This window comes from Labrus bergylta, chromosome 2, assembly GCF_963930695.1.
Source record: "Labrus bergylta chromosome 2, fLabBer1.1, whole genome shotgun sequence".
NCBI lineage: Eukaryota > Metazoa > Chordata > Actinopteri > Labriformes > Labridae > Labrus > Labrus bergylta.
The window spans coordinates 4,845,354-4,858,360 of NC_089196.1; the positions used below are offsets into that span (position 1 = coordinate 4,845,354).

Here is a 13,007-nt window from a genome sequence, read left to right on the forward strand (position 1 = left end):
AAAAGTGAATCAGTCGTCAGTTTGTTCCTTTTCTATCTACAGGAAGCTGGTAGAGCCTACGTGACATTTCTTTATGCTTCCCTTACTTTTCTATCATGTGCTGTAAAGAATGACATGCCATTTAAAAAAAAAAAAAAATCTGCTCTGCGGAGGATAAAAAACATGACTCAGGCCGTGATGTGTATGTAAATGCTCCTATTGGCTTTTCTACCTGGCTCCGCCTCCTCCCAGCACAAGGGCGATGCTGTTTCCTGTCAGGATCCTGGCCAGACGAGAGAAGTCAGAATGACGATCGGGACCCTTCTCGAACACACGCTGGTACAGCTCTCTCTGACACACACACACACACACACACACACACACACACACACAATAAAAAATAAAAAATAAAATAAAAAAGGATGAATGTTAATAAAGCATTTTGTTAACCAGGCCAGACATAAAACGACTTGGTGGGTGGATGCTGTTGAGTACCAGCTTGGGTAAACTCCTCCTGGAGAAGACTCGGCGCGGGCAGGACAGGTGATGGTGTTTGGAGATCCAGCTGCGCATGTTCAGCCACATGGCGGTGCCTTTGGGAGGCGGGCCGTCCTCCTTGTGCAGCAGGACGAGCTGCTTCTGAGCACGGACTGCACTCCCCTCCAACATGCGCTCCAACTAAAGGGGGACAAAGGGAAGAGGAAGCAGGTAGTTTCTCTCAGCTCATTGAGGAGACGTGTGGCTTGTTCACACTGTGATGGCTGAAGTAAGCGTTCTGAGCTAATGAGACAGACTTTTATTCAAATGTTAAGGACACCAGAGTTTCAAAACTCAGGTTGTAACGTAAAGGCAGGGTTGGTAATTCTGGGAAGCTGAAGCAAGATTTGAAAACATCTCCTCACAGCTCTGTCTAAACCCAACCCCCTCCCATTTGAGCTCCTTCAAACGCCCCCCCCCCCCCATATATGTATGAGCGCCACAAGATCTCAAACGCTCTAGTACAAAGCGAGGGAGGATATCATCACATCGCTTTCAATTTTATTCTACTGCGTCACCTCATGTCTCATTCAGCGGTAGGAAAGCACCGAACATGAACAAACTGAATAATAAAAAATAATAAAAACATGGCGTCGCTTTTCAGTCCCTTCAACTCCCTTCAGTTGTCGCCGTCACTGAAGAGCTTTATGAAAGTCAACTCTGGTTTGTCCTCTCGTTAAACTCTTTGTCGTCGCAGCCTTCTCTTTAGCGGGGTGAGCGGGGAACAAAGTCATTGGGCAGTGGTCCTTCAAGGCGAGCTTTCTCTGCCATCCTCTGACGTGGAATACCTCCAGTGGCGGTGAAGCGCGAGGGTCGAGTACGCACAGAGAGCCAGGGAGGCATTTGATTGGTACTTCCCATCCTGACGTCACGGCAAAAGATTGGTAGAAGACGTTTTTACAGATTTACAGCAGCTACAGAGGACGCATCTTTTCAGACACTTTTCAGATAAGATTATTTATTGATTCCTGCTGTGGTGTAAAGATCGTTTTAACAAATGTGTTAAAGTGTATGCTGGATAAAATGACCACCCCTACCTTTAAGTAGCTGGTCAAAATTCCTTACAGAGTATCACCTTTAATACACATTAACTAATCTTATCTAGCTACTAATAGTCTTCATGGTTCTCTTCCATATGGATGCGACATTTGTCTACAGAAAATACAACAACTTAACAAACTGCACACAACAGGACTCTCTCATCTTGATAACAGAGCAAACAGTCTGATACACTCTGCCAGATATTATTCATCCCTGCTTAGAGGCACTAAAAGCTCCTGATCAAAAAGTTATTAAGAGCAGCTTCATCCACCCATACTTACTCGATAATTAAGCGATAAAGTATTCTTGGATCAGATATGTGATATCATTTTTGAACTCTTATGACCTGCTTGTCAAACTTCCTGTGTGCTAAAGGAATCTTTCAGCCGCTGACCCGGTTTGAGTCTGTTTACACTGACCTCACCCACTGTGGGCTCCTGCTCCCCCAGTCCCACGATGATGATGCAGTCTGCCTGGCGGATGCAGCGCTGGGTCCAGGGTGTGAGGCTGGAGTCAGACTGGTAGAGGACGATGCGATGGATGTCCTCCTGCTGCCCGAGCCAACTGGACAGACGGTACTCGTGGACACTTTCAAAGATTATGAGACACAAGTATCAGCTGTGTCACCTGTAAACAGCCTATTCATTTAAACAGCCTGTCACCAAATCAGGTATTTTGCAAAGCAGGATTATGAAGGAGCTGGATTTTAATGACAGCTGTGTTTTTGGTGATGATTGATCAATTGTCTCATTTTCAAAAAAGACAAAACAAAGCCTCATAGGACTTCAAACAATCTCACTGTGATTTCTTTCTTACGTATTTAAGATGGTTAAATCACTAAATCTAACTTCTACCTGTCCAGAGCAGCAGAGCCGAGTCGCTGTTTGATGGAGTCACTGGTCAGGAGGAGCGTGGGGCCTTCAGAAAGCAGGACAAATCAAACGAGACATCAAAATATGACAAAAAAATAAAGTCAAGTGCAGTGTGGTACATTCTTCACCTGTATTCATTTATGATCAGGATGTTGAAGGTCACTGCTTTTAGCCGTCATGCTTCTACTTATATGTCTCCCTTGTTTCTAGAGAGGAATCAGCGAGCACCCAGGGGTTCAGAGCACCAGGGTCTGATGCCCTCATAAAAGCCTGACCCCAGAGTGGCTCTGGCTCTCTCTCTCATCCCATCTTTTGAACATTTTTGTTATATTTTGCTTCACAACATCCCACACTTCATTTATGCCACACGTCCACATTAACACTACAGACTTTACTGATAGACAGTAGTCTGTACTTTCTAACAATAATTCATTATTATTTGCAGTTTACTCGTGTCCTTCCCATATCTGTTATGGCCCTTGAGCCAGGTTATGACAAAGTAGTGTAAGTTTAGGTATTTAGGAATCTTTTTTGTTAGCACTTAAGTTCTACAGCAAACAAAAGGTATGAAGGTATGCCCATAAAAAAGCAACGCAGCACTTGGATCTCATCAGGAAAATCAAACTTGCTCAATAAACTTGCTGCATTTCTTGTGATTTTATGTGACTGTGATTTCTTTTTTTTTAAGGTTTATTTTGGGGCTTTTCATGCCTTTATTTTAGAGATAGGAAAGTGGATAGAGTCAGAAATCAGGGAGAGAGAGAGAGAGAGTGTGGGGAACGACATGCAGGGGAAGGAGCCACGGATCGGCCTCGAACCCGGGGGCGCCCACTTGTAGGACCACAGCCTCCGTACATGGGACATGCGCACCAACCCCAAAATCAGCTTTTTTTGTACAACATACTTCTCTTGATTTCTGTGTTATGTTTGATGTACAGATCTATTTCTGATCATGGTAAGAGTGCATTAGTTGTTCTAAATGACTCTCTTTAATGTATTACACTGTGTGCCGGCTGCCTTCAGGTGAAGTGTTCAAACATGCAGAGTACAATTTAGGCATGAATATGTGTAACGTTTCAAGCAGCCGGAGGAAACTGGAACTGTAAAGCGCCCGATGGTCAGCTTGAAAACAGTGTGTGCACTGTTATGGATTTTTGTGCTGAACAACATGTTTCCCTGAAACTAAATAAAAAAGCTTTAAGGAACATTTTCTCTGGTTTGCAGAATGTGTGAAAGGTTGTCAGCAGTAAACACATGTGATCCACATGGAATTAAAAAGGCACTGCGCTCGCCCTAACACAACATGTACAACAGGGTGGTTAATGATCCATGTGTTTGCTCTGTTTTCCCTGAGCTGAATGTTCTGCACACACACAAAAAGTTCTGATAGGAGGATGAAACATCAAACCTAAGCAGTGATCCATTTTGTGCACATTGGTTTGTGTAAAAAAAAAAAAGAAAAGAAGAAAATCAGCAGTCGCGACGGATCCCTGCAGCTTACACTGGAACGATCAATGAGTATGGAAAAGTGCCGTAACTAAGCTCAGCCGTCATCAAGTCTTTGTACATTTATATAGATTCTGAGACAGTTTATAATTGGTGTGCCAGTCTGTGAATTCACGTTGTGTTTCAGCGTTGCACAGCAGGAGCTTGACAGTTTGAATAGGGCTTGGAAATCATGATACTTCATGTAACATTTTAAAGGACAGTCGGCACAGTGTGTGCGTGTGTTCGTACCAATTCCACTGAGCGCGTGCTGCAGCTCCAGAGTGAAGGCAGTGAGGGGAACATCCTCAGACACTGGCAGGATGGCCACAGTGGACAGGTTGGAGGCTGGATTCCCAGCATCCCACTTACTGGTAGGGGTGTGGAGACCCAGACTACGAGCTGCAGGCAGAGGAGAGTTTTTTTCTCATTAGATATAAAAGATAAAGAACAGTTTTTACATGTTTATACATAAAATGCTGTAAACTACATGTACGGTATATAGTCTTTCTTTGCCTGATCTTGGAACATGTGCACCATGTGTAATGTTTAATGTTTGATCAGGTTTACCATGTGCTGCTTTTTTTTTTACTTTTTGAAATGATTATTTTCATAAGTTCTACTGTGATGACAGGTATATGACAAAGTTTACCAAGGGGACAATAAAAGTGAACCTTAATGTATAATTTGTATTTGTGCCGTCCCTTTAAGTTGTCAAAGTGTCAGCTGGCTGTGAAGTGTGCTGGCCCTTTAAGAGAGTTGATTGTAAGATGTGTGAAGCAGAGCTGTTATTTTTTACTGTTCTTTATTTCTGCTCCATCTGAAAGAGTGCACATCTGTGAGTACAAGTTGTCTGTGAGTCTGTGAGTCAGAAATCATTTCTGTACACCTTTCTTTCAGCACATGTCCATTGTGGATATTAGCATTTCAATTAAGAACAATCACTGTATGATTCAGCGAACTTATTGAACTCCCTCTAATTACATTTTTAATATTTGCATGTCAGATCCTACTGATTAACAACTCCTTTAAGAAGTATTTGCATCTTTGAAGCCCCAGTCCTGATCAGGGAGAAGTGACTGGTAATGGTGGATACATAAATTGACAAAGATACAGAAAAGAGATTTTGGTTACCAGCCAGAGGTCCATTGACCTGCTGCATGTTTCCCAGGATCTTCTGTCCGAGCAGATGAATGAGCCTGGTAACAACCTGAGGGTACCTCCTCTTGATGGAGTTCAGAGCTCCTTCAGGAAGCTTGGCCAGCTCCGAGTCCCTGACAGCGTGGACTGTGGTGGCTCGGTTCATATGGGTCAGGGCTTCAACCTGAAAAAATCAAAACAAAGCAGGTGTCTGTCAATGTCAATGTGGGTCTTTTAAATTGTATTATTATTATTGTTTTTTATTATAAAGTTTTAAAAGAGTTTCTGGCTAACTTACAACACCGATAAGATCCCCACGGCCATACTCTCCAGCCAGCTCCTTCTTCCCATCATCCTTTGCAATGACAGAACGCAGACGGCCACTGAGGACAATGAAGGTGCTGTCGGACTTGTCTCCCTGTCTACGAACATTCAGAACAGTACAAAATCCAACATGACGTTAAAACAAACATTAAAAGTTATTCCATTAAAAAATATATATATATTTCTATGGATTAACATTTAAAAGTTGTTTTGTTCCTGCACTATATGCTCTGTTATCAGTCTCTTTTCCCGTGATAATCATCCTCTATTTTTTGTTGTTTATGCTTGTACAAGTTTTTCACCACAACATGAACCCTGGGCCACGTGTTTTCTTACGTTTTTTCATGTTTGTTGTTGCTTAAAGGAAGAATGTGCGACTTTTTGATCCAGTGGATGTTGCCCTTGATCACCAGCATGAAACCAAAACAAACTGCTGTATGGAGACACCTCCACTATTCTGAAGCCTCTGCTCTCCTACAGCGGCACACCTCCAACCCCTCTCCCATCGACTTGCAAGAGGGAGTTATGAATCAGAACGCACCATGATTAAGCACTATTAAGCGCAAGCGGCGGAGAAAATTGTCCTTTGCTCGAGCTGCAATTCCCTGTGTCCTGCATTGTTATGTTAGCGGGCTAGTGTTGGCACTCTTTGGTTAGCTCGTAGCTTCATATTGCACATAAATTGAAACAGAATGACCATGATCTAAACACACTGACTTGACATAAAAATAAGCAGTGATTATGTTCTTCTTCTTTTCTCTAGTTCTTGACTAAAACAGCTTTTTTACTCAAGGCCGTCCTGTCAATGTAAACATGATGTAAGCACGGCTCTGACAACAGTACAACTGGCAGGACTCAAGCTTCTCCCTCATTGTAGACAGTCATGACTCAGAGACATTTACACATATTTATCTGTAAAATGTCACACATTCTGCCTTTACCGCATTTAGAGCTAATCACATGTGGTATTCATTAAAGTGTGATGACAGTCGAGTATGTTGCTACCCTCCTGGATATGTTGTTGACTTTTGTACAATTCAAATGGGATGTTCTTGCCAGGAAGTTTTTACCACACCACTTTACCATATGAACCAATATGTGTGTAATAATAATTGTTTTCATGCACAATAACAAGCTCAGTTCAGTTCTTTCATGTCGTTAATGAAGGAGGCTCACAAGACGTAAGTCATGAGAGGAAGCTAAAGAAACGATGATTTACGTGTTTCACCAGAAAGTCCATCAGATACCTGTAGACCGCCCGTCCAGCCTCCACAGCCATCCAGTCCAGAGCAAAGTCAATCTGCCTGACGAATGGTGAAACCCTCCTCACCACAGTGTGAGCTACGTTCAACACCACCCTGGGCTCCTCGCGCATTATCCTGCAAAATGAAAAAAAAACACAGATCTGTGTGCATCCTCGTCATATGCAGGGAGGAACCCACTTGGAAAGAAATGACTGACTGTTTGGTGTGTGATCTTACTCGTAGAAGTGAGCCTTAGATATGGAGAGGAAGGTGCAGTCTCTCTGAGCGCGGACACTGAAAATCAGGGGCTCTCCCGTGAGAACAGCCAGGTGACCCACCATCTCCCCCGGGTGGGTGACAAACAGCAGGGTGTCCTCCTCACGGTCGATCATACGCTGGTAGACGTGGAGTAACCCCGAGATGACGAACGCAATGCTCACATCCTGTGAAATGTACATACGCACATAAACAGAAGCACAATAATGCAAACATACAGAAGACCATAAGTACAGAATGTACCATAAGTACAGAATCTAAAGTTAGAAGGCGGACATACTGGCTGCTGCATTGTTGTCAGAGAAGCCAGCACTTCAACAACACTTCAGCATGTTTCCTTAATGTCTGATCATATAGTAAGGTCACTTTATCATTTAATTCAGTAAATATCTTACAGATTTCTCCTTTAAATATATTTTTCTAGATGCTTCTTCCTTCATCTTGCCTCCCCCTGAAGCACGGTTGTGGCACAAAAACAGTTACCGGTAAATCCAAAATAATGAATATGGATTACTTTCCAAGACATTAATAAAAAATAAATAAGAAACATGTAATTTATTGGAATTAGAAAATGACCTTGATGAGTCACAGTTTGTAAAAAAAAACAAAAACAAAAACATACACAGTCATCTAGCGCCTTAATAACAAAGAGAGAGAAGTGTTACAAACTGACCTGGTCTCCCTGGTTGCCTACAGCAGTGCCGGCTTTGACCTGTCGCAGATTCACCCTCCCCTCCAGCAGGCTGGGGTTCTATTGACATGACATGACATTTAAAGGAACCAACTCCGGCTGAAGTATCTGGTCATAACCACTTTACAAAATATACAGTAGATTCATGATGACAAACTATTGCCAAATCAATACATGTCAGACTTTTACCATCTGTTACGTTTAGATTTCAATGTTTGGGCTCGAGGACATTTCTTTCTAAACTGTGGGAAAACCCTGAAACAATATTACTTAATTTCTCCACATGTAAGACAAGGTTTAGGATTAAATATTTTAAATAAAAAAAAAAAAGATGTAGTTGGTATGCTACCTGTAAGGGGATGACTTGCAGCAGATCCTTTTTAGCTGCTTGGAAAATTGCATTGACTTTATTATGGTTGACGTTTCCTCCTCCAGCTTCACTGTAGTGATAAACAGCAGATGGAGTGTGCAGCATCGTGACACTCTTCTTTAATATAGACTGAGGAGACAAAGACAGAAAGAAAAACAGAGTGATGATGACTTTTAGAACAACCCTAAACCACAAGCTACACACTCGTGTTGAGCAGCAGTCGCCTCTTTATGCCAAAAATGATCGACTGAATCTGCAAATATTTGGCAGCAGGAGCGTGTTCAGAGGGCCAGGGGTGGCATGGCCCCCCTAGAAATCTGATTGGCCACCCCAAAAATCCTGAACTGTCATTGGCTATTTGCCCTGTCAGAGGTGGGACTAATGTTTAAACCAACTATTAGGTCAAATTTTGGCAAAGGCTGCTCATAGTTTTTTTTACATATCAATGTAGCATATTTTCTTTTGTTTGCACTTTAAATTGCAAATAACAACTTTGCACATTTATTTCATAAAGCAGGTTATTAGGAAAGTAATGCACTCTGTCTAATTTGCAATCAACTAACTGGCAATGTGTCAGCACCAAAACATTACAAGGTAGACTGCGCAGGAGTTTGCATACATTTTATGTACCTTAAAGGCACAGTAAGTAGATTCCACCACCAGGGGGCTCTCAATCAATTCAATAACAAAAGGTGACGTTGAGGCTGGAGGGGAATCATGGGAGTTCTCTCTGCTACTACCCCATTAAAAATGAAGCTAATGTTGCCATTATTTCGTGACATAAAATAACATCTGATTGGTGAAGTTAGAAAGGGTAAATAATGTATATTAATTTGTGTGTATGTGTGTGCACATCACACTTCAGGCCACCCCTGCATTAGTCAGTGCCCCAGCTGGGCCACCTAAAAGTCAATATAGTCTGGACACGCACCTGGTGTGCAGAGGCCCAAGAAATAAGTCTGGTCTATTTGTCTTCCCCTCTGTGTGGATGAATCACAAACAGGTGAAAATGTTTTTGTTCCACCAGCAACATCTTCAAATAAATCTTTCTCTTGAATCTTCTCTGTAATTTAAGTATTTTTCAACTAAGAAAAAACAGTTAGGATGTTCTGAAATGTTTGCAATAATCATTTCCAAGTCCCCTTTTTTATGGCAAAACTGTTTAAAAGGTTGTAATCCAAATGTCGGACGCAAAGAGGATGGAAAGACTCAAGACGCCCGGCCACCTCCATCGGACTGTGTCGTCCCCACAACCACCGCCGTCCTCATTCATGCATGGCCTGCTCCGACTTCTACCTCAGCGACAAAGTAAGTGTGCACAACAGGAACGAGAGGAATACAAAGGAAAAATCCTGAAGCATCTTGAGATGACACTTGTTGTGAAAGTACGCTATACAAATAATGATTGACTGATTGATCATGTCGTCTTCCACTTGAGTTTTTAGTATCAGTAGAGGAATAAAAGTCTTGATCCATGTGTTGGTCTTTCAGAGCTCCCTGCTAAAATTCTTGAAAGTTATCCAACATACTTTTTTACCTTTCTTTATATGGACTTGGAGTCAGGATTATTTTCTGTATTTGATCTGAACTGTCAAACTTATAAAACTACACTAAGAGAAAACTGGGCAGAGAGATCAGTCAAAAAGGACCTTTGAGAAACTGGACCTAGATGTTTGAAACCTGGACTCAGACGGACATCACGTGGGAGACAGAAAATTGTTTTCCACTGACCTTCACAGGACTTTGTGACACCGTTTCCTCTTTGGCTACCCGAGCCCTTTCATACACTCTGTTGAGGTCATCTGACACATTACCTGCATGACACAAAGTAGACAGTCATCATAACGTTCATTAGTAAGGCTTAGCAGAGGATGGAGCATCTGGATGAGGTGCTGTGTATTAGTGGCTGCAGTGTTACATTACGTAGACCTGCCACAGCTGCTGACTAAACAGCAGGACCACTAAAAACTGATTGTTTTTTTTACTTGGATTAACAATAAAATAGAAAGCCATTATTGTCATTATACAACGCTACAATAAAATGATTTACCTTAAAGTGCACAGACAGTACAGGCATCCATCAGAAACAAACAACTCACATTCAAGTAGAAGAAGAGGGACAAAGTATGTGTACAAATACTTATATTGCAAAGCTAAGAAATATGTATTCTGAAGTAGAAAACTCAAATTTGTACAGGTAAGAAGAGAACAATATATGCATGCTCAGGTAGAAATTTTAGAAATAGTACCTGGGATATCTTGAGATATCTAAATTAGCTTTTTCTTGCTAGTAGCTAGTAAACTTTTGATGAGCATGCAACTTGCACAGTTTTTTGCACAGCTGAGTGTGGGACCTTTAAATAGGGACCGAGCACATTCATAAACATACAACACATGCCAGATTGTAGCAATAGGCTAAGTTTCCATCTGTAGTCCTTTTGGCAGGTTGGTTGTACTCATGTATGCAAATTTACATAAAACCACAACGACAAGCAACGAGTGAAGACCAAACAACAACATGAACTGTACAGTAGTTGACAGAGACACATTTATAAGAGCATTCAAAATGGCCGTGTATGTTGTTCAAAACAAACCAGGGTTAAGTGACCTTCAGGGTTAAAGTGCATACAGTGCTGCTACGGGATGTAAACTGTCAGAGTATTAATGTGAATAAGCGCTGGAGTAATGCTCATGATTATGAGGTACTGATGTAAATTGCACATTTGCTCTGGAGCATGAAACCTTAGAGTGCTGGTTTGATATATACTGTAGCACTAGTGCACCGAGTTAGCATAAAGACGTGTATGAGTTACACTGGTTCCAGTAGGGAGTATTAGAGGTATTATGGTTTAATAATAAATCATAGCATTTGATTTATCACATGCAATAACACTCTTAAATCAGTGTAACTGAAGTAAAGTTTTTATGTTTTGTATTTTAACTCAACAGATACAGGGCTTCAAAGCAGTGACATGCTAGGAGAGTTGACTTAAAATACTAAACTGAGTATCAGAGAATAGTGAGTGGGTAAAGAGAACAAAAATCAGAGATGGATGTTTATTTAAGTTTTGTTCTGAAATAAAAACCTTCCTCCTTTTTTATACCTGCCTCTTATACTGAAAATCCCATTTTTTTATCTCTCCAAATGTCATCTTTAGTCTTGTTTCTTAATTCTGAGAGACGCTGTTTGTCAACAGGCAACTGCTCGGGGCCCCAAGGGGCTGATAAACTTTAAACCATAGCAGTAGCTAAAAATTTGCCAATTTTGCAATGACAGTAGGAAACCTCCCTAAAGGGGCCCCATGTGACAGCACTCACTAATATAATAGTTAATTACTGAATGATACTTGTCTAGCCCTGAATATGGACGAAAGACATTTAAATAACAAAACTTCCCCTAAAAAAATGTGTTTGTGTCAGTTTGCTTTAGAGGGGCCCCCTGTGGATGTTTTGCCTTTGGCCCCAAGAGAGTCCAACATCGCCACAGTTTGAATCCCTTTGAGATGAATGTTTCTTATAGCTTGCACTGATACTGAAGCTCCACTTTATCTCTTTATTTGGTCTTTGTTCTCTTAACCAACAAAAATATGTTTCCTCTCCTTGTCAGGCCCTAAATCTGTTTCATACTCTGTACACAAACGAGGCACTCTGAATATAATGATAAACATATCCAGGTTGACACTCTGTGTGTTTATACCTGTCACAGCCATTGGGGTGGAGAGGGAGCGAGACTTTGTGTACTTGGATGTGGGCACTTCAGAGAGGCCGGACTTTTCTGGGACACAGAGAAAGAAGATAACAGACAGCTTTAGACAAACGACACACACACACACACACACACACACACACACACACACACACACACACACACACACACACACACACACACACACACACACACACACACACACACACACACACACACACACACACACACACACACACACACACACACACACACACACACACACACACACACACACACACACACACACACACACACACACACACACACACACACACACACACACACACACACACACACACACACACACACACACACACACACACACACACACGGCTGTTGTGTCTGACCTGTGTCTGATTTCTCAGAGCCCTGATCATCAGAGTGGGAAGGCTGCCTACGGAGGCCTCTGTGTGGATGACCATCACCCAGAACATGGGCCACCGACACCAGTGAGATGGCTTGGCTCTCCTGCAAAACATACAAGAAGAAATATTTTTTTTAAACTGTAATTACTGCTAAACGGTCTTATACCTCAGCCAACCAGCTGACTTAAAGATTACATCCACAGAATGATGGTGTTTCATGATATGTATCTTCTTTTTATTGGCTGTGTTTGTTGTGTGTGTGTTCTTCCTGTATCTTAAATAGGTGTGCCAGCCCCAGTAGCCGATTGGTCCATCAACTTCCTGCTCCCACTAACGGCAGGCTGCAGAGAGGCCTTCCCCACTATTAAGATCAGGAAGATGACTTAATGACTGACTTTTGGTTAGAAAAGTAAAAAAATAAAAATCATTTCCTGATCTTTAATTGTCAGAGATAAAATGGTATTTTATGGGGCTGTCATGAAAGGTGGATTCTTTTGTCTAAACATTTGTCATAATTTTTTTCTTCCTGCTCCTGCTAATGATAGGCTGCAGAGAGTTCTTCCACACTATTAAGATCAGGAAGATGACATCGCCGCGGTGCAGGGGGAACCCCGTCTTTCACCTTCCAACAGGCCACACCACGTTTCCTTTGTTAATCTGTTCTGAGCTCGTTTTGTGTTGGAAGGGGGGTGAGTCACTAACTACTTTAACCTTATTTTCTCATGTTTTTGTTTAGTTGGGGAGGTAAGCTTCTTTTTGCTTTTCCTTGATCTATCAGGTTAGTTCGCTTCACCATGTAGCCTCCGTTTTGTTTGTTGTGTTTGGACACAGATTCACCCTTATCCTTAGTTATTCAAATTGGCACTGTTATATCCCTGTATGTTATTTATGTTTATATCAAAAATAAAAAACGTTCTGGTTGAAAGGAGTTAACC

General features: G+C 41.7%; 1 protein-coding gene across 1 annotated transcript in view; it reads right to left on the bottom strand.

The window, feature by feature from the left end:
* The window catches only part of pnpla7b (patatin-like phospholipase domain containing 7b), a 35,758-nt gene that overhangs the window by 13,790 nt on the left and 8,961 nt on the right, over positions 1–13,007 (bottom strand). Inside the window, exons 12-25 of the mRNA XM_065963071.1 lie at positions 12,055–12,175; positions 11,657–11,734; positions 9,691–9,773; positions 7,939–8,088; positions 7,572–7,649; positions 6,860–7,065; positions 6,626–6,757; positions 5,353–5,476; positions 5,049–5,238; positions 4,167–4,316; positions 2,412–2,475; positions 1,977–2,145; positions 475–657; positions 212–330 (exon numbers count right to left, since the gene is read on the bottom strand). Of these exons, the coding sequence (XP_065819143.1) occupies positions 212–330; positions 475–657; positions 1,977–2,145; positions 2,412–2,475; positions 4,167–4,316; positions 5,049–5,238; positions 5,353–5,476; positions 6,626–6,757; positions 6,860–7,065; positions 7,572–7,649; positions 7,939–8,088; positions 9,691–9,773; positions 11,657–11,734; positions 12,055–12,175 (1,847 nt within the window). The remainder of the gene's footprint in view (positions 1–211; positions 331–474; positions 658–1,976; positions 2,146–2,411; positions 2,476–4,166; positions 4,317–5,048; positions 5,239–5,352; positions 5,477–6,625; positions 6,758–6,859; positions 7,066–7,571; positions 7,650–7,938; positions 8,089–9,690; positions 9,774–11,656; positions 11,735–12,054; positions 12,176–13,007) is intronic.